At 45.5% G+C, this 22,903-nt stretch overlaps 2 protein-coding genes across 5 annotated transcripts in view; one reads left to right on the forward strand and one right to left on the reverse strand.

Moving 5' to 3' along the window:
* Positions 1 to 22,903, reverse strand: part of CYFIP2 (cytoplasmic FMR1 interacting protein 2) — a 133,315-nt gene that overhangs the window by 46,250 nt on the left and 64,162 nt on the right. For all 4 annotated transcript variants that reach the window (XM_004428593.3, XM_087429496.1, XM_014786143.2 and 1 more), the window contains exons 22-24: positions 17,135 to 17,334; positions 15,038 to 15,125; positions 130 to 273 (exon numbers count right to left, since the gene is read on the reverse strand). In XM_004428593.3, the coding sequence (XP_004428650.1) occupies positions 130 to 273; positions 15,038 to 15,125; positions 17,135 to 17,334 (432 nt within the window). The remainder of the gene's footprint in view (positions 1 to 129; positions 274 to 15,037; positions 15,126 to 17,134; positions 17,335 to 22,903) is intronic.
* On the forward strand, positions 12,212 to 13,088 carry FNDC9 (fibronectin type III domain containing 9). Its single transcript, XM_004428597.3, has one exon. The coding sequence runs from the start codon at positions 12,331 to 12,333 to the stop codon at positions 13,009 to 13,011; it is 681 nt and encodes a 226-aa protein (XP_004428654.1). The 5' UTR covers positions 12,212 to 12,330; the 3' UTR covers positions 13,012 to 13,088.

The following is a 22,903-nucleotide window of genomic DNA, read 5'->3' on the forward strand; positions in this document are numbered from 1 at the left end:
GTGAGTCCTATAGACAGACCTGAGGTGCCTGTGACTGGATTTTACAGGCCAGGCAAAAAGTGAAAGCAGATCTGGTTCCTATCAACCCCACCTGGGCACGTCCCAGGACCCACTGAGGCCATTTCTTACCAAGCTCTTGACGATCTTCAGCAGTTCCTCCATGACCACGGCGATGCCCTGGTAACCCAGGAGCCTACAGATGGTCTTGAAATGGGGGGGCCCCACGAAGTTCCTGTAGGAGCTGTAGATGTGGCTGTAGGCAATGTTGAGAGGCTAGAAAACAGAGGTTGTGGCAAAGTAAGTGACCGAGTACTGAATGGATGCTGGGGTGAGTCCTGGCGGGAGATACTTCTCTGATACCTTCTCTGATGGAAACCTCACGTCATCCACGCTTTCTTACTGGGGTCCCCCACGTTTGCAAGATGCTGGCCACGGAGAGAGGTGTGGTCAGTAACCACAGCATGGAGCAAAGGTCGCTAGATGGGGCAGTGGTTCTATAGCAGAAGACGACAAAGGGCTTCCAGGTGAATATCTTTTTTATAGGGACTCCTGTCATCCACCATTGTCCACCCACATACCTGGACTTTTACAAACTGAGCCATGAGGTGGGGGTAAAACAGATGATTTTCCTTCTCTAGAGGCATTTTTGGTACCAGGAACTGGCTGGAAGAACCATGTGAAAACTCAGTAGCTGATTGAACATTGTCTTCTTTCTACTTGTAGTTGTCTCCATCTATAATACGGTGGGGTCTTGGGAATGAACAGGCCTGGGAGTCAGGAGACCTCCGCTGAGTGCATGAGAAATCACTTAGGCTTTTTGAGCCTCAGTTTCCTCATCGATGAAATGAGGGTGTTGAATTAAATCTGGTTTCATAACTTTTCAAGTAGCGGTCCAAAGGAAAGATGTCATGGAAACTAATATGTGAAACAGACAAAAGCAGAGTTGTTCTAGTTGGGTGCTGGTTGGGGGCCCAGAGCCCTGGCCATTGACTGGCCACCTCCATCATCCTCTGGACCCCATGAGACACCTTCGCTGAATTAGCAGAATCTCTTTAAGATCGCTTTCTGTCTGAGAATACACGACCAAAATATAGAGCCCTAAATTGGTATCACTTGTTGGTGAGACTGTAAAGTTATCATTGACTTTGTTTTTGAAACGCTTCCACTTATGGAGCATCTCATGCCAGGCTTTGTGAAGCCCTCCATGGGCATTCTCATTTAATCCACACAGCAAACACACGGAGACAGATAATTCTTAGCCCTGTTTCACAGATGAGGGAACTGAGTGTCATGGTGGTATGTAGCTTGCTCAAGGTCACACAGTTCGTAGGTAACTGAGCCCTGATCTGAACCCAGGTAGATCTGATTCCAAAGCCCATATTTTTAACCTCTACCTAAAATGGTATATTTTGGAACCTGAATTCTTACCTAAAGAACTGGGTATAGTTTATATAAGGTTTCATTTCCAAACTTAGTTCTGAGTGTAGTTTTCCTACCTGGCATTGTAAAAATCTTGTAAACAGAACATGCAAATATGGGAAGACCACATCTGATATTGTATTAGCTGAAATTCTCTATTAGTTGGCTAATTAGAAATTCTACATGAATTAAATAGGAACTGTAATGATGATTTTGAAGGACTACAAGATTCTCAAGTCCCTTTGGAGCCATCGAGGGAAGATTTAATTATGTTCAGACTAAGTTTTGTATTAAGTTATGTTTTATCAAATACAAATTATTCTAAACTTTACAAAACAAGCATCACCATTATAGTCCTCTCTAATAATAAGGATACATGAAGAACACAGTTAGAGTACTCACTAATAACCACGATTCGTGAGGAATCAGAACACCCACTCATCCAGCAGGTTGAATAACAGTTCGTTTGGTAAGCTAATGCCTACATACAGAGAGGCTTGGAATTCGAGAAAGAACAGCGTTCTGCACGCAACACTGATGTGCTGTCACAGTAAACTCTGCCTGAACCGGGGGGAGGGATATCTTTTATGTAGTTACTAGAGACTTCTAAATGTTATGGGGCAGGAGTGGTTTACGTAGGGAGGGAAATATAACTCATTTAAAAGCATGATGTTCACTGAAGTTGATGTTCAGCAAATCCTGGAAGTATATGAATGGTTGAGTTTGAGTTAGCCAACCACAAGGCCAGGCCATATAATTTACTGTGTGTGGAGCCAACCATTTTAGTGTCTCTGTAACAGGCCACCCTATCAAACAGGCTGGGACTAAGGTGACGTGAGTAAGGTGCCTAGAGCACAAAATGTTAGATGTCACTCTCCTAAGGGAATGCATTGAGTTCTGGCCCTGTAATCAAAGCCCCAGTCTAGCAAACACCAAACACACATGGCCTACCTCTGGTGGGGGAAGGAGACTGACTAGAATGGGGCACGAGAGGACTTTCTAGGTGATGGAAATGCCCTACATGCTGATTGGGTTGACTACACAAATGCATACATTGTCAAAACTCATGAAACTATATGTATACTTGTGATTTTGTGTATGTTATAGACTGAATGGTTGTATCCCCCCAAAATTCATATGTTGAAATTCTAACTCCCATTGTGATGGTATTAGGAGGTGGGACCTTTGGGAGGTGATTAAGTCATGAGGGTGGTGTCCTCATGAATGGGATTAGTGCCCTTGTAAGAAGACATACGAGAGCTTGCTCACTCTCTCTCTCTCTGCTCTCCATCATGTAGGATTCAATGAGAAGGCCGTCTGCAAACCAGGAAGTGGGCCCTCACCAGACACTTGATCTGATGGCACCATGATCTTGGAATTCCCAGCTTCTAGGTAATAAATAAATGTTGTTTAAGCCACCTAGTCCATGGTATTCTTGTTACAGCAGCCTGAACTGATCAAGACAGTGCATTTTACTATTTACGATTATAGCTCAACATACAAGTAAACTAAAAAACCCACTGGGCTATATCATAGCCTAAATTACTTCTCAACATTTGTTTTCAAAGATTAAAAATAAAACGATGATCAGAATTTTCTATGAGGGGCATCTGACAGAGCCAAATATCCTATTCCAAATATCCTATGACAGGAATTTCTCAGCAGCATGGAGCTTTCAAATGGATATCCCTAAAGGGGACAAAAGGCAATCAGCTACTTTTTTTTTTTTCTGTCTGATTCTCTGACTTCTTGGTTGCTCTGTCTGAGTCTAAAGGATGGGCTCTGGGGTAGGTGCACCTGAATTCAAATCCCAGGTCCATAAATTTACTAGCTAGATGATCCTGAGCAAATTACTTAAACTCTCTAAGCCTTGGTTTTCCCTAAGGAAAGATAATACCAACTCCAACATGGTTGTTGGAGGTTTAAACGAGATAACTTATATAAGGCATTGGGCATGGTGCCTGGTACCCTGGAAGCACTCACTGCAATGACAGCCATTAATATTACTTTCTTTGACAGTTTGGTAAGGAAACACTAAGAAAATACAGCTTCCTGGCCATATTTCCCCCAGCAGCTTTGGCTACAGTCCTGAGTCTCTGAAAGTGGAGAGGGGTGTGCATATGTGGGGTACAGTTTTATCCAATACAGTCTATACCCCACATGGGGACGTGACCAAGGTCACAGCTGGACCAGCTGATGGAAGGCACCAAAAATGCAGATTTTGCTCACTATTGACAACATTATAACTGTCCAGTAACAGACTATGCTGGGTAGAGGCCCTCACAGCTGCAAGTGTCTGACTGGAGGCTGAGAAACACTGCACAGGGTTGTTAGAAGGGAACCCTGCCTGCGTTGGAAGAGGTGTGCTTAATCTCCCTTCAGATGCTCAAGCTGCAACGCCGTCTCCCTGGATGCTCACCCTTCTTAGCAGTCTTCTTAACCCTCACTCCCACCCAAGGAGCTTCTAGTACCAAGTTTCCCTTAGCACTTCCTGGCAAGCACAAATAAAAATATATTCCGGTAGATGGAAACTGCTCAGCAGCCTTCCCCAGTTGTAGGCAGAGGAGGAGAATAATTCTGGAATTGTTTTATCACACACAAGGGCTTAAAAAATCCCCCTTAGAGACCCACTCAATGCACATAGTAGGCCTCTTGTTGACGTTCCTACATTGGTCTAGGATTCTGGTCTAGACCAGAAGTTTAGGCCTCAGTTGACGGCCCAAGCTCAGGAGGGATCAGCATGAAATGAGCAGAATTCAAATTCTCCTTCTAAGTGAACAAGCTCCCCTCACTCCCTCCACCCCCAAAATACACCACACCCATGCAAGAGGAAATGCACACGCATGCTGGAAACAACACGCACACACACCCCCGGAGGGCACCCATCTGACCTGCTGGCTCAATAGGATGCTGGGCCCTATTGAGAAAATATGGGAGTATGGGAGCCTGGCCATTTTCTGAGGTTTGGCAAAGAAAAACAGGAAAGCAACGTGACTTGAGACACTGGAAACTTGCTACAAATCTCTTACACTGAACTATTCCTGCTAACTGACTCAGGTTACAACCCATGGGCCTGCCTTTAGAAACTATGTATCTTGTTTATGATGGCTCACTTAAAATCAAGCTTGCTCAAATCTATACTGCACAAAAAGAACTTTATGAGATCTCAAGAAATGGGTGATTCAGGAATTAGAGCCATATTATTAATGTGTGACATAGACGTGCATTTTTTTTTTTAAAAGGCAAAACAGTATTTTAAGGAGAGAACAAATATGGTGAGTTTGATCTGGCAGATCCTAGGCACTGTAATATTATCTGTATATGGAATTTTTAAAAAATTATGGTAAAATATCCATAACATAAAAGCTACCATTTTAACCACTTTTAAGTGTTGTACATGGACTTTCGGTCATAAGGCCTCTATCTCTCGCCAGATGGTAAACAAGCCCAGACACTCCAAACAATGAGGCCTATTTATTTGACAAACTGAATTTGCAAGCAATTTGCATCTCTGCTTTCTGGAATCACAACTGCTGTTTTCACAGATCCCAAGAGGAATTAAAACTGTGTCTAATTTCCTGTTTTAGTTACAATTTCTCTAATGTTCTTTGAGCAATTTGAATACCATCAGCCCACAAACACAGCTCTCTAATTCAGGTCGGAGAGCTGCAGGCCAATTCTCTGAAACCACTGCAGGTAAATGAGGATTCGGGGAAATGAATAAAACAGCAACACCATCCTTGTTGGGAAAGATCACAGCGTAAGATGGGTTAAAGGACTGATAACCACTGAGTTACAGGTTCAAATCCATTGCTAGGGCGTGAGTAGAACTGCTCGTGTGTCTGTCTGTCCCTTCCTGATGTTTGCTGAGCTATAGGGCTGGGTCTCCAACTCCATCTGGGTTTCCTTCTTGGCCTTCTCAGCTCAGAGGCTGAAAGATCCACGAGAGTTGCTGTAGAGACCTCAAGAAATGATGCTCCTCCCTTTCTTGTCTCACGAATAAAGTCCTTTGGAGAAGGCAAGAGGGAGAACAGGAACCCGAGCCTTCCTTGTTCAGAGATACTGCATCAACCCTATAATACTCAGAGAAGCCCAAATTTTTGGAAGAAACCAATGCCATCATTTTGTAAATAACCTCTACCATATGGTGATACACAAGTGTATAATGTTTCTCTGTTTATGAATGTTTTCACATAATAATGCCTTCATAACTGCCCAGGTGTATTCGTTTTCTGTGGCTGCTGTTACAAATTACCACAAACCTGGTGGCTTAAAACAACAGAAATGTATACTCTCCTAGTTCTGGAAGCCATAATCCAAAATCAGTATCCCTGGGCCAAAATCAAGGTGTCCGCAGCGCCACACTCCCTTCAGAGGCTCTAGGGGAGAGTCCATCCCTTGCCTCTTCCAGCTTCCGGTGGCTGCAGCATTCCTGGGGTTGTGGCTGCATCGCTCCGATCTTCAGATCTCTCTGCGGAGATCTGGCCTTCTCCATATGCATGTAACCTCCCTCTGCCTGCCTCTCATAAGGACACTTGGGATGGCATTTAGGACCCATCCTGATAATCTGAACATCTCAAGATCCTTCACTTAATCACATTTGCAAAGCCCTTTTTCCAAATAAGGTAACATTTCCAGGTTTCAGGATTAGGGCCCGCTGTCTGGGGGCCATTACCAGCCTACTATACTAGATAAGGCAGGTATAACGATCCCCATTTAGCCGAGGAGGAATCTAAAGCCCAAGTGAAGTGAGGGACTTGCCTGAGGTGAAATACAAGACGATATTCTGCCATATACACCCATCGCCACAAGAACAAAACTCTTCTGGACCGGTGGATAAATAACATTGTGTAGCCTGGGAGTGGGACCACACAGACACAAGAGTGGGAGTGGCAGCAGCAAAGTGAGTGGCACTGCTGGTGATGTTATCAGTGGGGCCAAGGCAGACTCCCTTGGTCAGGCCACATGGCAAGTGCTGGCACCCAGGAGTGGCCCCAGCTGTGACCTACCCAGCTCGCTGCAGCCAAGTACTGGGTCCTGGGTCCTAAGGATTATGACTTAATGGGGAAGGCGCTGCAAGAGCAGGATAAATTTCTGAGGTCAAATCGTGACACTCAGGGGCATCATCTAGTGAGTGACAACCACACCAAACACAAGATCACACCAACCATTTCCAAAGACTGAAAAATTATTGGGAAATTATTGGTATAATTTAAGGGATGATTTGTGCCACAACCTATACCACTTGGAAGGCAGTTTTATGACACACTCTATACAATTTACTTTACATAGAGAGTAATATTTTTAAAGTTTTGACTCATATACAAATTTCGATTACTGAAGCAGATGCTACAGGTTTTTTAGACTAATGTCACCCCTCACCCTAAGTGACAGAGCTCTAGGCAGGGGTACTTGGACTCCAGGCTCCAGAAGGGGAAACACCTGCTGACGGTATTTCTCCAAATGTATTCGACGTTTTCTCTGCCTCTGTCGGCTACATTCAGGTGGCTGAATGTTCCCTCCGAGGTCTTTTAGTTCCTTGCCTGTTCCCATCATTTTGGAATCCACTATACTGCAAGGTCCTGTCCTCACCTCTCAGGAGAAGGTAACCACAAGGCAAAGAGCCATTGTTGACCACTGTTGACTGCAGAACGGCACAAGCAGGGTAGCAGTGCCTCAGGGAGGCTGGCTGGGAGCTCGGGCCCTGGACCAACAGACCCGGCTTAGAGCACTGCTCTGCCACAACCTCGCTTTGTGATGATGGCAGTGAATTAACTTGTCTGAGCCTCAGTTTCTCCCTTTGTACAACGGTGATAAGAGGGCCTACCTCAAAGAGTTCCCCATAGGTAAAATGAGAAAACACACGTAAAATGCACCAAAATGCTCTCAGTGGTTATTTCTGAGTTGTATAAGTTTTACTGTCATCTTTGAACTTTTCTATATTCCTTAATTTATGTACAATGAGCACATATTTTTTAAAAAAAGTAAAGCTGTTTTAAGAAAAAAATAAAGGGAAGTAAGTGCCATGCAGGGTGCAAACCTTGCCCATTACAGCCTCTGGATGAAGCTACGAGCAACTCAGGAAATGGCTTGACCCACTGACCTTTTCTTCTTAGTAATAATAGCTGCTTTTCCTAAGCCCAGCACGTTACAGAGATGGGTTCATCTTTCTGCTACAACACTGTAAGGCAGGTATCATCGATACTCCCATTTTACAGAAGAGTTAATCAAGGCACAGAAAAGTGAGGGAATTTGTCCAAGGCCACACAGGCAGGATTTGAATCCAGTCTGGAGGTATCCGGACCTGCACTCTGAACCACTACCTTCCCCTGGGTGCCCTCAACATCATCCCTTCACTGCCACCTGCAGGAAGGGCTTAGGGAGCCCACTCTTGGCTGCTATCTTCTGGCAATAATTTACTACTGGTATAAACCAACCAGGCACCTCCTGGCCCGACAGCTAAAGAGGCTACAACTTGGATACATTGCAGAAGGTTCCCCTCTGAAGATGGAGAAAGAGTGAGCTTGGCTGGGGTGCAATCTCCTGAGGGAAGAGTCCCCAGGTGATCTGTCCCATTCACCAAGGGCTGCGCTGGCTCCTCTGGGTGCTGCTGGTGAATGGTGACGGCCCAAAGGAGCAGGACAAGCCCCGGACTCAGAGTCAGGGACCCAGTTTCCACCTCCGACTCTGCCACTAATCAGTCACATGGCCTGAGGAATGCCATCCCTTCTCGGGATCTGTGAAACAAGAGAAGTTCTAGGCCTCACATTCTCTGAGCGTCTCAACTTCTCAAATAAAAAGCTCACTGTTAAAATGGCATCCAGGAGCATTAAAAATAAATTCCCATTTTCTGTGGCAAAGGCTTGAGTTCTATCTCATTACTCCACAGGCCCCCTAACTCTGGTATTTTTATTCCCCTCAAAATAACCTTTTCAAAAGGCACCTGCAAACCACTGCACTGGCCTTTCTGTGGAGAGGACGCTTTAACGCTCTGCAGGGAGTCCCCACCAGCGTGCATTACAGCAGATTTTAGACAGGCCCTGGGAAGACCAAATGCCACAGGAAAGCCATAGAGCAGGTGTCTAATCAAGGACACCAGACGTCCGGGGACTCCAAGCTGCACAGAGACCCTTGGCCAGGGGAGGCTCTGTGACTCACCAGGCCACTCTCCGTAACTGTTTGATTATCACAAGGAGACTTTCATGGGTTCACTTGGAAACTCTGGCTAAGAACCAAGAAGAAAAAAGCTGACTTTTTATAACACATAATTTGTGTAAAATAACTCAGGTCTAAATCTATCTGAGCAAGGGGTGCTGTAATAAATTACCACAAACTTGGTGGCTTAAGATGACAGAACTTTATTCTCTATTTCAGACATGTTCTGGAATCTCCCCAATAGAATAGTGGAAACATATTCTTTTCAGGTTGAGGGGAACAGGAAGGGGTGGAATTTCAGAAGCAGATATACCTCTATGGGAAATGGAAACAGGTAAGGAAGCAAAGTCAGGATTCTTGAAAGGAAAGGAACTTTGGGGATCATCTAAGCCAGGAATAGTAAACAGTTTCCATTTCTGGCATCAACTCCAACTGACTGATAGGTAAGCAGTTTGTTGGGATGCTTGTGTTGAGAAGGACTCTGAGACTGTGTTTCTGAGCCCAACTTGGAAGGACTGCTGTATCAGTTTCCTAGGTTTGTGGTCACAAATTACCAGAAATGTGGTGGCTTAAAACAATAGAAATTTAATCTCTCACAGTTCTGCAGTCCAGAAGCCTGAAATCAAGGTGCTAGCAGGGCCTGCTCCCTCCGAAGGCTCTAGGGGAGAATCTCTCTTTGCATCTTTCAGCTCCTTGTGGCTCCTGGCATTCTTTGGCTTACGGCAGTATCACTCCAATCTCCGCCTTTGTCTTCACACGGCTTCTTCCCTTTGTGTCCCTGTGTGTAAATCTCCCTCTCCTTTCTCTTATAAAGACACCAGTCATTGGATTTAGGACTCCTCCTAAATCCAGGATGATATCGTTTCGAGACCCTTAACTAATTAAATCCACAAAGACCCTATTTCCAAATAAGGTCACATTCTGAGGTTCTAGGTGGACCTGAATTTTGGGAGCACACTCAAACCAACCCAGTACAAGTGCCATGATGGTTTAGCAAGGCTGACACGGGTTCAGGACTAGGCAGGGGTAGTATTCACGTTTCCTATCTGCCATCCCGATCTAGCCCAAGCCCATGGCTTTACAGATGATGGAACTGAGGTCCAGAGAATAAAAGAGTCTTGACCAGTGTCATATAGCTAGGTAATACCACAGGAGACAAGAATAAAGAAAGAAGAGGATATAGAGGTGGGGTAGGAGGCAGGCAGAAGTGGGGGTGGGGCAGGGTGGAAGGGGATGAGGAGGAAATTACTGTTTTAGTTGTGGGATAACTGAGAAGGGCATCTTTGCATACGAAACCACTGTCCAACGAGGGTCTAGATGAGGCAAAAAAATGATAACTAGCCATTAGAGAGAAAATTTAGGAGTCTTGGAACAATTAGTACCATTCTGAGGATGAGTTTGCAGGGGATTGTTTGTCTTTTTTCAGCCAAACAAATGAGAGCTCCTCTCACTGGGCAAAAGCCTTTCTAGACTGGTCCCTGAAAGCATCGTGCGTACAGATGCCTGCTGGTTGCCATGGTGAATGATGCTGATCTGAAGAAATGAATAATGTGAGCGTTGGGGGCGACAGTGGGATTACTCAGACAGTGGCGAGAGAGACATCAAGGAGAGACCAGAGCAGAGGAGGGGAGAAGGCACCATTCTTACAGCTGTGGTCCACTCTGCCTCTGAGAGCTGCGCTCTAACCGGATCCACCACAAGCATCAGGTAAGGGACATAAATGGCTCTTCTTGGAAATGGAAATGGCTTTTCCTTTCACACTCTGCTTGGAGGAGGGCCAGGCAATGGTAATATGAATAGCTAAAGACAGGGGAAATTTAGAAACAGAAGCAGAGGAAGAAAAATAAATAAGGGAGACTGAGTTGGTTCTAAAAGCTGAGGATGCTGCTAGCGTCTTAACAGAAAGCTCTGAAAAATGTCTGCTATAGGGAACTCAGTGTGCAAAGACAGCCAGTGGCAGATGTGAGGCAAATAGGAGAAACGATTCATGACAAGAAATGGGATTCCTGATCACTCCTGATGGAAGGGTTTTATAAAGGCCATTGCTTCTGTATCATAAGTAAATGAATGAAGATCTTTTTTCATTGTGGTCGGAAGTGTATTTATAGGGACGTGCAGGGTGTTGGGTGGAGTGGATGGAGAGTAGGAGAAGGAGCACGAACACTCAGTCTCCTTTGCAGTGACCTTCCCTGGAGGGATCTGAGCACATCTGTCTCATCCCTTTCATTACCCATTTTTCTGGGCAGAAATTTCCAGCCAAATAGAAAGGAACCATTCCCCTTCCTGAGCATTTAAGTTCACTATCATCCTTAGAGAAGAAAAACAAGGATTGGAAAATCACTCAGGGCTGTGCGTCTTTCTGCAGCTCTGCTACTCTAGGAATACGGGCACAAAAACAGGAGGTTGGAGGGAGGCGGGGAGGAGAGAGAGCAGCTTGTAACAGAAATCAGTTTGGTGTAATATCCAATTCAGGTTCAAGTCGGATCGACTGTTTCTTTTTCTTTTTTTTTTTTTTTACTATGTCATTGCAATCTAAAATGAAACCTTCTGTATTTCATGTGAGAGAGGAGGGGCAGAGGACAGAGCTGGATGAGACCTGTACGTGAACAGACACAGGTTGAATATGGCTGTCCCCAATTTTAGATCAGGGGAAAATCAGTGCAGGGGAACTGTATCTCTCAAATAGAATTAAAGAGAAACTACAAAGCTTGAAGATGGCGCTCTCTTACCAAAGCAAGAGGGTTGGCAATCTGAAAAGGGCTCATTTGGTTTGTCTGGAAAAGCAGCAGCTGGGTCTTAGTACTACCATCTCAATTTGCAGTAACGTTCTATTACTAAACCCAGCAGCCTTGCATTCAGAAATCCAGCAGTTAAGTGGTTTTGAGTCTTATGCTCAGTAGTTGAGTGACCTCAGATTGCTCATCTGTAAAATGGAGATCTAGCTCAGAGGGTATACCGAAGAATAAAGGACATTTATTATTGTACGTCAAGCATCTAGCATGACCTGTGACATAGCAACCACTCGCTAACTGTTGGAGGTTATCACTATTATTAACTCTCACAGTACCAGTAGTATTAAATAGCAGCACTTATGTGGTATTAGGAGCCGATTATCTTGACCTATGAAAATAATCTCCTGGGTTCCTTTGGCTTTGAACAAACAAACAAAATATGAGCAGAGGCTTTGGGGAGAAATCAGTTACCGATGAGTGACGAAGCAAATTTCCTCTTGCCATGGGCCACAGAACTGGGAGGCTAAAAAAGCAGCGGGCAGAATGTTCTAGATGACTGAGCTCACAGCACTTGGAGCAGAAGCCAGAGGTCCAGAAAAGAAATTTTAGGTGAAACAATTGCCTGACTTGGAGGTCACAGACCTGTGGTAACTGACATGGGGACTCCGAGGTTGCAGTGATTTCTCCTTTTACTGCCATTTTTCTTCTTCTTTTTTAAGGGTTGGGAACAATGTTGTATTTAAAGGATTTGAGCCAGGGCAGGATGAGGCTGGGGGATGTGGGTGCATCTTTTTCAGCCCAAAGGCCCCCAGCTTTGGTATGAGACAGCCCTGTTCTGTTCTGCCATTTCTTAGCTGTGCCTAGCTGAGTAATATCACCTCTTGATCTCCATTTCATTGTAAAATGGGGGCCATATTAATCCTCAGCTTGAATGCTCAATAAATGGTGGTTATGATTATCATAAATAAATACTTAAATAAGGGCGTAAGTCACTCTTCACTTTGATTCTGGTTCCAGAATCAGGATGAACATCGAGGTTGGGAACGTTTCTTATACGGGAGCCATCATTTCCTGGTCGTCCTCGGAGCCCTGCCTGGAGGACTATTACCATATTATGTATAGGCCCAATTGGAACAGCATCTTCTCTGGCTATCTTCGCTACAGCTTCCACCACGAGGAGAAGGTGCCTCGAACAATCAGCTCCGTGGCACTGGAACATCTCGCCCCTTCCACTCTCTACTTCCTGTGCATCAGCTGTAAGAAGGCTGCATTCCCCTACAGGCACTACTGCACCATGTTCCACACCCTGGATAAGAGTCCACTGGCTGCTGGGAGCTCCCTGGTGGATCCCCAAATCTCCCTTTGGGTGTTGATGGCCATTCTGCTGGCCTGCTTCACAGCCGTCTTAGCCTTCATCTGCCTCCAGTTCTGGTGCATCCGTTGCCATGAGCCTCGATGGTCTTACAGAGCTGGTCACATGGAGGAAGCCAATGGGCTGGTGAGATGGCCAGAGGAGGCCCCGGCTCTTGGTCAGAGGGAGGAAGACCTGCAGGGGGTCCCCCTGGTGGAAATGCCACGCAAGAACTCCGGAGCTGGAGCGGAACCAGAAGCTGACGCTGAAGCCGACCAGGATGCCCCGGACGTGGGTGCCTTACAGAGGGAGGGTGGTGATCAACCTGCCCTACTGCCTCATTTTGGGGAGTAAGAGATGGATAGGAGGCAGCCCGCATCATACAGCCTAAAGCCCTCCATGCAGTAGGTCTTCTGTAAAAATTTGTCTATAGACTGCTCATCTGTCTCCCCTCAAATGTCAGTGTTCTTGTGGATCACCTGGGTTGGATGAATGCCCCATGACAAAGCTTCTCAAACTGGAAAACATATACCACCAGGTGCTGAGGGAGAAACATGGCATCTCTCAGGAGTGTCCATTTTGGGGGGGCCCAGTTAGGAATTAAAAACATAATTTTAATATTCAAGCAAACATGAATATATCATGGTGTAGAAAGTAAAATGTGCATGGCTTAAATAAAACAATACTTCAGGGAAATTTCTGAGTTGAAGATGGGTTCTTTGAGTTATGCTCTCAGTCATGTTGGGGGAATTATTTTGGAAAGGTGTGAGAAGCCTTGTTCTAGAGTGTTTTCCAACTTGCAGGCAATCACATACCATCTTGTACCCCATCTTCCTATTTTTTTAAACCATAGACTAACTTCACTATTACTAACAACAGTTTTCTTTAAATTGACTCATTTTTAAAACAAACTTATTTTAAAAGATAGCCTTGTATTTCTCCAAAAATGAAAAACTAGCACCCCCCTGCTAGAAATAGAAGGGAAGAGCCATAAGAAAATAACGAAAACAAAATAATATTAAATTTGACTTCGATACTCTTGCCTACTAAAGACTCTGAGTTTAAGGCCTGCTCTTTTATCTCTGACAAAAAGGGAGATTAGCAAGAGTTGGAGAGATAAAGACACATCAGCACCAGCTTAAGTCTTTCTCCTTGATATAATCACAACATTTGAAAGAGAATTGAAAAGAGGTGTTTTTATTTCGTGAGTCACTCTTATTTAATGCCATGTCTGTGAACTATCTAAAATGCTATCTGTAAGGGTCCCTTGATTTGAGAAAGTTGCCTGAACCAGACTGGCTGTTCTGGAGAAGATACCTGCACTCTCCCAGCATCATCCCAAGACCCTCCACTTAGACCCACCTTAGGCCCAAGTGGTGGGAACTCGTTTTGGTTCATCAGACTTCCAAATCTACGGCTCCTTGACCTAGAGGAGTACTTTGTCTAACAATATTATATTTATCCTGTCAGTTCCTCTTCTAAGTCCATCCGTGCTTACTTTTTGCAAATGGGGTCAAAGGTGGCCACTTTTATTCCATCACAAAGAAAAATGTTGGCTTGTTGTTGTTGTTGTTGACACATTTCACCCTTCAGAGGCATTCTTTAGCCGGCCCATACAAACCCCCAGGGTGAGAAATGAATCTCCTACATATGTCATCGTGTTGGTGAGACTTTGTGAACATTGCTCCCCTGTCCCCATGGTGGTTCCATGGGTGTGGAAATGGAACTTGAGGAGGGCAGAGATGATGTCTGCTTTAATCTCTGATATAAACCCAGCATGTAGAATCTAGCCCAGTGTTTGCCTAGAGCACGTGCTTAATAAATGTCTGTTCAGTGAATGGCAAAGGACTGAAGGTCTAGAACAGGGCACCATTTGGGAGGTTTAGTTAGTGTCAGGATGTGTACATATGAGCAAAGCAGCAAAGAGATGGGAGAAGACCTGTCTCTCTGCTCTAGCTCCAGCCATCTGGGATTTCCTTCAAAGCTCCACCTTCCCAAGTGCTTCCTGTCTGCAAATCCCTTATATTTGTGGAGGACAACATCCCAGAATCACAGGACAATACTGCAATGAATCAACCGAGAAACAGAAGGAGATGGGACGCCAAGACGAGAAGCGCCACACGCCCATTTCCCCGCTCGGCTCAGTGAAGTCCTCCCAGACAGTCCCCACCCAGGATCCAGCCCTGCTAAGTCTGCATTCACTCCCACCCTTGCTAGTTGTGAAAAATAAAGATGAATATCCTCACAGTCGTTTCCGCCTGGGTCTCACTGCTGCCTCTTTCTCTCCACATCTTCTCGCTTTTCTGACTCAGGAAACACTTTGCTATTTGCTTTTGCTCACTAGCTCTCTTAGAAGTAGGACCCGGGCAAGACTACTCACCTTGGAACCATAGAGGTAATAAGGCTGGACGTTGGCGGGTTTATCTCTTTGTGGTTCTTGAGTAAAAGGAATGGCAGTTCGGACAAAACTAGGAAAAGAAAAGAGATGGGGCAGGAGTTAACCGGGTCCTAATGTTATTCTTCACAGGACACAGTATCACAGAAGCCCTTCTTGACCAGGTGCAACCACACTCTTTCTTAGGTGGTTCCCTATAAGGTACTAAACTCTTCTGACATCCTCCCATTCAACTACTGTCTCCTTTCCATAGATGGGAAAACTGTAGTCCGGATTCACAGGCTCGATGCTGGGCTTGTGGCTGCTCAGAAGGACAGTAGGCAAGAAACTGAGGATGGGCTGGGCCTTAAAACGGCCTTCTCCAGGGCTCCGTCCCTCCACCTCATTTGGTTTCTCAAAAGCAGGATTCTGCAAACTCTTTCTGTAAAGGCCCAGATAGCAAATATTTTCAGCTTTGCAAGCCAGATGGTCTCTGTCACAATTACTCAACTCTGCTGGTAGCGTGCAAGCACCCATAAACGATAGTAAATGAATGAGCATGGCTGAGTTCCAACAGAACTATGAATTTCAAATAATTTCCGCTTGTCACCAAATTATAATTCTTTGGATTTTCCCCCAACTATTTAAAACATTAATACCATTCTCAGTGCATGGGCTGTACAAAAACAGTTGGCAACTAGATGTGGCTTGTGGGCTGCAGTTTGTAGAACTCTGCTCAAGAGGATTAAAAGACTCAAATCTTAAGAGAACTCGAAGTCTGTCTTGCAGAGTGTGTGGATTCATGCACATTTGTAGCTTCCTCCTAGACTCTTCCATTCATTCAACACATACTTACTGAACACTGGCCATGAGCCAGGCCCTGAGGATCCTGAGAGGACGTGTAAACACATACATTTTTGCATATCCTTATGTACTTGTTTTGTACGTGACTACGTCTCACCTCTTCCACCAGGTTTTAAATTTTTTTGTGTGTGTGTGAGGAAGATCAGCCCTGAGCTAACATCCATGCTAATCCTCCTCTTTTTGCTAAGGATGACCGGCTCTGAGCTAACATCTATTGCCAATCCTCCTCCTTTTATTTCCCCAAAGCCCCAGTAGATAGTTGTATGTCATAGTTGCACAACCTTCTAGTTGCTGTATGTGGGACGCCACCTCAGCATGGCCGGAGAAGCGGTGCGTCGGTGCGCGCCCGGGATCCAAACCTGGGCCGCCAGTAGCGGAGCGCACGCACTCAACCGCTAAGCCACGGGGCCGGCCCCTCCACCAGGTTTTGAACCTCTGTGGGCATAAGGGATTAAGTGTGGTCTCTACCTTGGTGCCCGGCCCTGGGCTATGTGCACCTTACAGGAGACATGTTCCATTTTGTCATGCATGTGTGTGCTCTGCAAATGTATGCCTATTTGGCACACATGCGTTCACATATGTGGAAGTCCTCACAAAAGTACCATCTGATCACGTTGCCCCTCTTCCTCAAACTCTTCTAAGCTTCATAAACACTTGATCCTAATATTGGCTATGAAGCAGTGCATGATCTAGTTCCTGCTTCCTCCTGTGTCCGGCCTTATCTTTCATGGCACCATTTCCCACCCCAGATCCACCCTCACCAACCTCTCCGTTCCTTAGAAACTTTGCTTGGAATACTCTTCTCCTGCCTTTTGCCTTATTTATTCCTACTCTTCCTTCACATCCCAACTCAAACATTATATCCTCAGAGGAGGAAGCCTCTCTTGAGGGTTGCATCACTGCCCAGACTGGATCAGGCGGTGCTGTTTTCTCTCTCATGGCTGTGGGCTCTCCTCCATCTCCACGTTCACTGTTTACAACAGTACCTTTATTGTGTGATTATTTGATCACCTGCATTCTCCTCTAGCCTGAGGGCTCTAAGAGGCAGGAAGGTGTCTGCTTGTTCACCGTGGCATTCCTGCCTCCAGCACAGAGCGTGCACCCAGGAGGGCTCCATGAGACGCCTGTTGCAGGAGTAAACTGACAACCTGTGCTGGGCCTAGTTTGAAGGCGGCAGCTAGCTGCTCCCCCGCCACACCCCACCCTGCTCCAGCCCCCTTTGCACAGGGACTTCCTTACCGGTTGGTGGACCCATTGTAGCAGTAGTTGGGGAGGAAGTCGAAGTTCAGCTCCCAGAAGACATGCAGGGTAATGCGGCCGTAGGGGGCAGACACGTTGTGATTGGCCTCCCGGAACATGGCGTCGAAGCTGTCCAGGGTCATGTGCTTACACAGCAGCCGGTGTGTGAGCCGGTTGATCTCCAGCAACCACTCCAGCTCCTGCCCGGAGAGAGAACCCGTGGCTGCTGAGGCCGTACACATACACCTTACACGTGTGCACCACTTTGTCTTACAGATTCTTCTCATGTAGGCGAGAGCCCCTCGGACAACCTCCTGACTGCCAACACGGGGACTAGGACCCCCGCAGTGGCATGTGACAATATTCTCTTCTTTTGAGGAGTGGAAGGAACTGCCAGACTATGCTGAGGGAGGCTGCATGCCTGTCCCGGGAAGGGGACCACAGACCATGTGCAAATCCCCTATCTACACCCCCTGGGTGCTTTCCAGTTTGCATGTTGCTGAGGAAAAAGCTTGTCCCTCAATGTCTCCAGTAAAGTAAAAGCGAGTTGTGACTGGCTATCACCAGAGGCCCTACCTCTGCCCTGCAGATGCAATCATAAGAGCCACCACCTACTAAGTGCTTGCTATTAGGTCAGACCACATGAAACGGCTGTTTTTTCAGGTCAAACACCATTGAATATTAGTAATTTCAAATGGTTCAATCTACTATGTACAAAGCAGTATTCTAAACACTTTATACGTATTAACTCATTTAATGCTCAAAAAAAAACCCCCTACAAAGTCAGTATTACGACTGTCTTTATGCATATAGAAACTGACGTTATAAGTTAAGTAACTTGGCTTCAAATCCAGGAAGTTGGGCTCCAAAGCCCACATTTTTAACCACTATATACCACAGAAATTCAAAAAACAGCTGGGTGCAGAACGCCACCTCCTTTGGACTCCTCCTGTGTCCCTCAGTCACACGGGGTTGGTCATACGTGCTGGCAAAGGTGCGGCTGCGAGCCATGGACCAAGGGCCTGTGTGAGCTGTGGCCCTCATCGTTTGGAATCCCATCTTCAGGCCAAGAATGGGAGCAGAGAGGGTAATATCTGGACATAGCAGGTCACTGCATTTGTTGGGAAGGAAACGGGCAGTGAAACCCTTTGGGCTCGCTTTACAACCTTGTTGCATTGCTATCAAAAAGAATCAAAGCCCAGCCTTGTGCAGAGAAGACCTCCCTCTATGTGATGCTCTAGGACAGTCTTACATCGTTTTGGTTAAGCTGTCTCTTGAGATGTCCCTGTTTCAAAGAAGGAAAACCTGAGGCCTGACGGGTTAAGTAACTTGCCCAAGGTCACACAGGGAATATGAATCCAGGTCTTCCGATTCCAATCATGGGTTTGGTCCCATGACACAGCAAGAGCAGTTCCCCAGAGTGCGGCCAGGAACTGGAATGTCCAGGGCCAGCTTTACCAGCTGGGACACGGAGCTCCCGCTCCTTGGTCACAGGAGGCAGCCCCACACCAGGGATTCAATTTCATTCTCATCAGCCACAAGGCCCCCCTAACCCTGGTTGGGGTCCAGAGTGTAGTCAGGTGGAGGCCCCAGACCACGCCTCTAATCTTGGAGCTCTGCCTCCCTGAAACTCAGATTCTGTGCCCTAAATTGGGGGTAGAGAACTGGATCAAAGCTTGTAAACTGGGTTGTCTGTGGCAAATTGGAGAGCTCCTGCCCAGATAAAGGCCAAGCTGCTACTTAACTCCATCCGATGGCTGCCACGTTGGAACAGGGCTTCGTGATGGTAGATCCTGCAATCTTTCAAAAGAAGGTCAAAATCTGGATTTCAATTCTGGAATGGCAGCTGGAGGAATAAGTTTCTAGTCATTGTGCACCAAGAAGTAAAAGAAGGGCAGAAATACAGAATCAGCTCTCTGCTTTTGTCTCTTGGGGCCTAGCTAGCTGGACTGTATCTTTGTTCTCATTCACTTAGGATGGGTAAAAAGATAAAAAAATAAATAAATGGAGTAAACGCTAATGAGTTTATTTCTAAGATCACTGAGGCCCTTGGCACACTGAGGTGCCCTGTTACCGGGAAGATAACTGCAGATGAGAAACCGCGGAACAATTTCCGTTCTAACATTCAGTGATTTTAACAGTCTCACAAATGTGCGTCAGTGTTTACAAGGAAGACAAAGGAGAGAGTTCTCAACTCTGCTCATGTTGGGGCTGCCGGAAAGGAAGGTCCACTTCTTGCACCATGCAACAGTACAGGGGTTTTTGTTATGTTAACCCAAACTGTGTTTTTGCATCAGCATGTTCTTCTGGCCTTTAAATCAGGAGACGGCCCTTGCCCACGGGATGCATCAGTGCATCAGGGCACAGAAGGTTTAAAAGGCCAGATGAGGGGGCCGGCCCCAGGGCCTAGTGGTTAAGCTTTAGCAGCTCGAGTTCAGTTCCCAGGCGTGGACCTACATCACTTGTCGGCAGCCATGCTGTGGCGGTGACCCACATACAAAATAGAGGAAGATTTGGCACAGATGTTAGCTCAGGGCGAATCTTCCTCAGGCAAAAAAAAAAAAAAAAAGAGGCCATGTGAGTGGTCCTGGTGCCTTCTGAGATGATATCAGCTTTCTATAGCGAAGTCAGTTTACTGAGGGGCAAAAGAGAAGCAGAATTGGGGAAACAAAACACCCACATGGGCAAACTTCAGTGAAGTAGTGGAAAGAGCTCTTCAGTGGGAACCAGAAAACCAGAGTGTCAGTCATGCTTGACTGTTAACCAGCTCTGCGGTCCCAAACAGGCTCTCAAACTCAGGCGCAGCGAGGCCTTGTAGGTCATACAAATGAACGAAGTGTGCCAGTCGGGCTTGGGGCAAACCGAAGAGAGCACAGCCAAGCTGACAGGAACGGCTAGTCGTTTCTAGGCAATTGTTGCCATCTGGGAAGGCCAGTCTGGTGCTGCCAGAGCTTCGGCAGTTTTATTTGAATTCTTCCAAATGTTAAATGTTGATCAAAATTTCAAATACGCTCTGCAGCATGAACAAAACATAGCCTGCAGGCTGCCAGCTCTCAACTTCAGCAACAGATCTCTCGGAGAATCTATTTGCTTGGCTGTATAAGATGAGGGCGAGTCACTCAAGAAATGTCTGCAACCCTCCAGCTTGGCATCAAGCCACCTCCCCATTTCAGACGGAGTTTCTGAGGTGGATGGAAGGGCTGAGGGGATCACATTCTTTGGTTTGTTTCTCAGAAGAGGCAGAAGATTCTCAGCCAAGGCGAGTGGGGGCCTCCTGACCCCACAGGAGGGAACGTCCCTGGGGTCGCAGCTTCACAGGAAGTGGCTACTCTCCTGGAGGCTGTTGCCCTCACCTGATAAACACGGGCTTGCACTGCTTGTTTTGATTTTGTTCCCAGCTAAAAGAACATTCAGTGCCTTTCAAGGGGTGGGAAGAGGCCATGGATACCCACACACACCCCAAACCAGTTTTTCCACAAGATATGCTTATTTATGACTGGAAAAGTAGAAGATACAGATGAAAAAAAAATCCTACCACTTGGAGATAATCACTGCTAACATTTTAGCATAAACAAAGAAAAATCTATTTCTTAAAATAGATCTCCCAGAACGTGTGCTATGTTACAGTCTCTTAAAGTAAGTGACCCAGGACTTGGGTGGGCAGTTGGGTCAAGTCCTCTTATGAAATGCTGCTGAAAACTCCCCCTGAGAACGTTTCAGTGCAGCCCAAGGTTTCTATGTCCCTTTCATCTTTTTCTTTCATAAGCTATTAAGTGCAAGGAACTATGCAAAACTTTATCCAGGCAGTATCTCATTTCATCCTTATAACAACTCTATGAGGTGGATTCTAATATTTCCTCCGTTGTGTAGATAGGGACATAGGCTTGTAGAAGATAAGTAACTTGCCTGAGATCACCCAGCTAGTAAGTGGCAGGGCCAGGACTGGGAGGCCAGGTCTTTCTGACTCTATAGCCCTAGTTCTCAGTCCTTTTTTTTTGTTAACACCACTTTGTCCATTAAAAAAAAAAACTTTTGGGGCCGGCCCCAGGTGGCGTAAGCGGTTAAGTGCACGCACTCCATTGCGGCAGCCCGGAGTTCACCAGTTCGGATCCCAGGCACGCACCGACGCACCACTTATCAAGCCATGTTGTGGCAGCGTCCCATATAAAGTAGAGGAAGATGGGCATGGATGTTAGCCCAGGGCCGGTCTTCCTCAGCAAAAAGAGGAGGATTGGCAGATGTTAGCATAGGGCTGATCTTTCTCACAAAAAAAAAAAAAAAAAAACTTTTTATTTTGAAATAATTTTAGACTTACAGAAAAGTTGTGAAAACATAGCTGAGTTCCTGCATAGCCTTGACCTGGCTTCCCCAATGTTAAAACCTTACATAACCAGAGTATAATTATCAAAAGTGGCAAATTAATATTGGTACAATTCTATTAACTAAACCATAGACCTTATTCGGATTTCGCCAGTCTTTCCATGACGGTCCTTTTTTTCCGGTCTAGGATTCAATCCAGAATCCCATGTTGCATTTAGTTGTCGTGTCTCCTTAGTCTTTTTCAATTTCTAACAGTTTTCAGTCTATCTTTGTCTTTTATGATCTGGATGCTTTTGAAAAGTATTGTTCACTTTGTTTTGAATGCCATTTGAGTTGGGGTTATCCAGCATTTTCTCCTGATTAGATTGAGATGATGCACTTTGGCAAGAATACTATAGAAAAATACATATCAGCAGATACGTGAATAAATCTTATTACTGGTGATATTAACCTTTGACGCTTGGTTAAGATGGTGTCTGCCAGGTTTCCCCACTATAAAGTTACTTTTCTTCCCTTTGGAGTTAGTAAATATCTTGAAGGAGACAGTTTGAGACTATGCAAGTATCCTGTTTCTTTTCAAAGTTTTTTTTATTTTTGAGTAGTATTTTTATTGTGGTAAAATATAAATAACATAAAATTTACCATTTTAACCATTTTCAAACATACAGTTTGTGGCATTAAGTACATTCACATTGTTGTGCAACCATCAGCACCATCCATCTCCAGAACTTCTTAACCTTCCACAACTGAAACTCTGTATCCATTAAACACTAATGCCCTATCCCCTACAAACACCATTCCATTTTCTGTCTCTATGAATTTCACTACTCTAGGAACCTCATAATAAGAGGAATCATAAAATATTCTTCTCAAAGTTCTGCCCACTAATTTTAACATCCGTTGCTGGATCCTGCCTGCAATAGTTATTACTGTGGTATATAATGGTGATTTTCTATTTCCCATTCCTTCTACTCATCTGCTTTTGAAAGCATTCAAGTCTCCCTTTGATTCACTTAAACACTGATCAGTCAAGTTATTCTAATTCTTGGAGAATGAGAATTAGCAGACAGCAGTTCAAATTGCTGTTTAATAGGACAAAGAAACAGGCCTGTTCCATGCTTGTGCATCAGGACCAACTACGTAATTTGCAGGTCCCAGTGCAAAATGAAAACGTGGGGACTGCTGTTTAAAAATTATTAAGAAATTTCAAGATGGTGAGAGCAGAGCATTAAACCAAGCAGAGCGCTCCTGGGCCCTATACTGCTGCACATCCATGAAGCCAAACTTGTTGTGCAACCTTCCCTAGCTTCTTAGGACCACCCACCTACTTGCTCAGATCTATAGAATCCTAAAGGACAAGCAGCTGTGCCCTCAGGTTGGCCATCTCTAGAGATTTCAAGATCCCCCTTCCCCACTCCCACTCTCCGGGCAATCAGGAGGGTAAGATTA

This window comes from Ceratotherium simum, chromosome 4 (genome assembly GCF_057802395.1).
Source record: "Ceratotherium simum simum isolate JZ-2026a chromosome 4, ASM5780239v1, whole genome shotgun sequence".
Lineage (NCBI taxonomy): Eukaryota > Metazoa > Chordata > Mammalia > Perissodactyla > Rhinocerotidae > Ceratotherium > Ceratotherium simum.

Bases quoted from the DNA above. Each gene is read 5' to 3' on its own strand.
- FNDC9 (XM_004428597.3), top strand. From the start codon at position 12,331: ATGAACATCGAGGTTGGGAACGTTTCTTATACGGGAGCCATCATTTCC.